The 617-nt window shown below is 48.8% G+C and overlaps 1 protein-coding gene across 1 annotated transcript in view; it reads right to left on the bottom strand.

Annotated features, from left to right (window-relative positions):
* hmgb2b (high mobility group box 2b) overlaps nt 1-617 on the bottom strand; it is a 5,640-nt gene that overhangs the window by 1,953 nt on the left and 3,070 nt on the right. Inside the window, exons 2-3 of the mRNA XM_016466675.1 lie at nt 353-536; nt 126-277 (exon numbers count right to left, since the gene is read on the bottom strand). Coding sequence (XP_016322161.1) covers nt 126-277; nt 353-502 — 302 coding nt within the window. The 5' untranslated portion in view covers nt 503-536. The remainder of the gene's footprint in view (nt 1-125; nt 278-352; nt 537-617) is intronic.

Below are 617 nucleotides of genomic sequence, written 5' to 3'. Positions count from 1 at the left end.
ATAAAATATTTACAAAAATGTGAGGGGTGTACTCACTTCTGTGAGATACTGTATATATATATATATATATATGAGATGAACATGTTAAACTTCGTGAGCTGTAGACTGATGTGTGTGAGACGTACGGCGGGCGTTTCGGGGCGTTCGGGTCCTTCTTCTTCCTGCTCATCTTCCCGACGCCTTTGGGCGGCACGTAACCCGTCATCTCCTTGTCGTAGCGAACTTTATCCACTTTAGCCATGTCTTCAAACTTGGTCTTCTCTGAAGCGCTCAGGGCCTGAGGAACAGAAGAGCAGCGGTCAGTGACAGCACCTTCATCATCATCTTCATCATCAGTGTGGAGAACGCTCACCTTCCATCGCTCGGAGCACTTCTTGGAGAACTCTGAGAAGTTGACTGGAACGTCGGGAGTCTTGCGTTTGTGCTCATTGCGACTTGTCTGCACGAAGAAGGCGTACGCAGACGTCTTTCCCTTGGGTTTGTTCACGTCTCCTTTCACCATGCTGATCAGCTGACGGAAAACAACACACTCGAGCCTGACAGCACACACACACACACTCACACACACACACACAGACAGACAGACAGACAGACAGACAGACACACACACACACACA

The sequence above is a fragment of the Sinocyclocheilus anshuiensis genome, unplaced genomic scaffold (genome assembly GCF_001515605.1).
Source record: "Sinocyclocheilus anshuiensis isolate Anshui unplaced genomic scaffold, SAMN03320099.WGS_v1.1 scaffold444, whole genome shotgun sequence".
In the NCBI taxonomy this organism is placed as follows: domain Eukaryota; kingdom Metazoa; phylum Chordata; class Actinopteri; order Cypriniformes; family Cyprinidae; genus Sinocyclocheilus; species Sinocyclocheilus anshuiensis.
The sequence above is the reverse complement of the archived record's forward strand: the minus strand, read 5'-3'. Positions and strand labels throughout refer to the sequence as shown.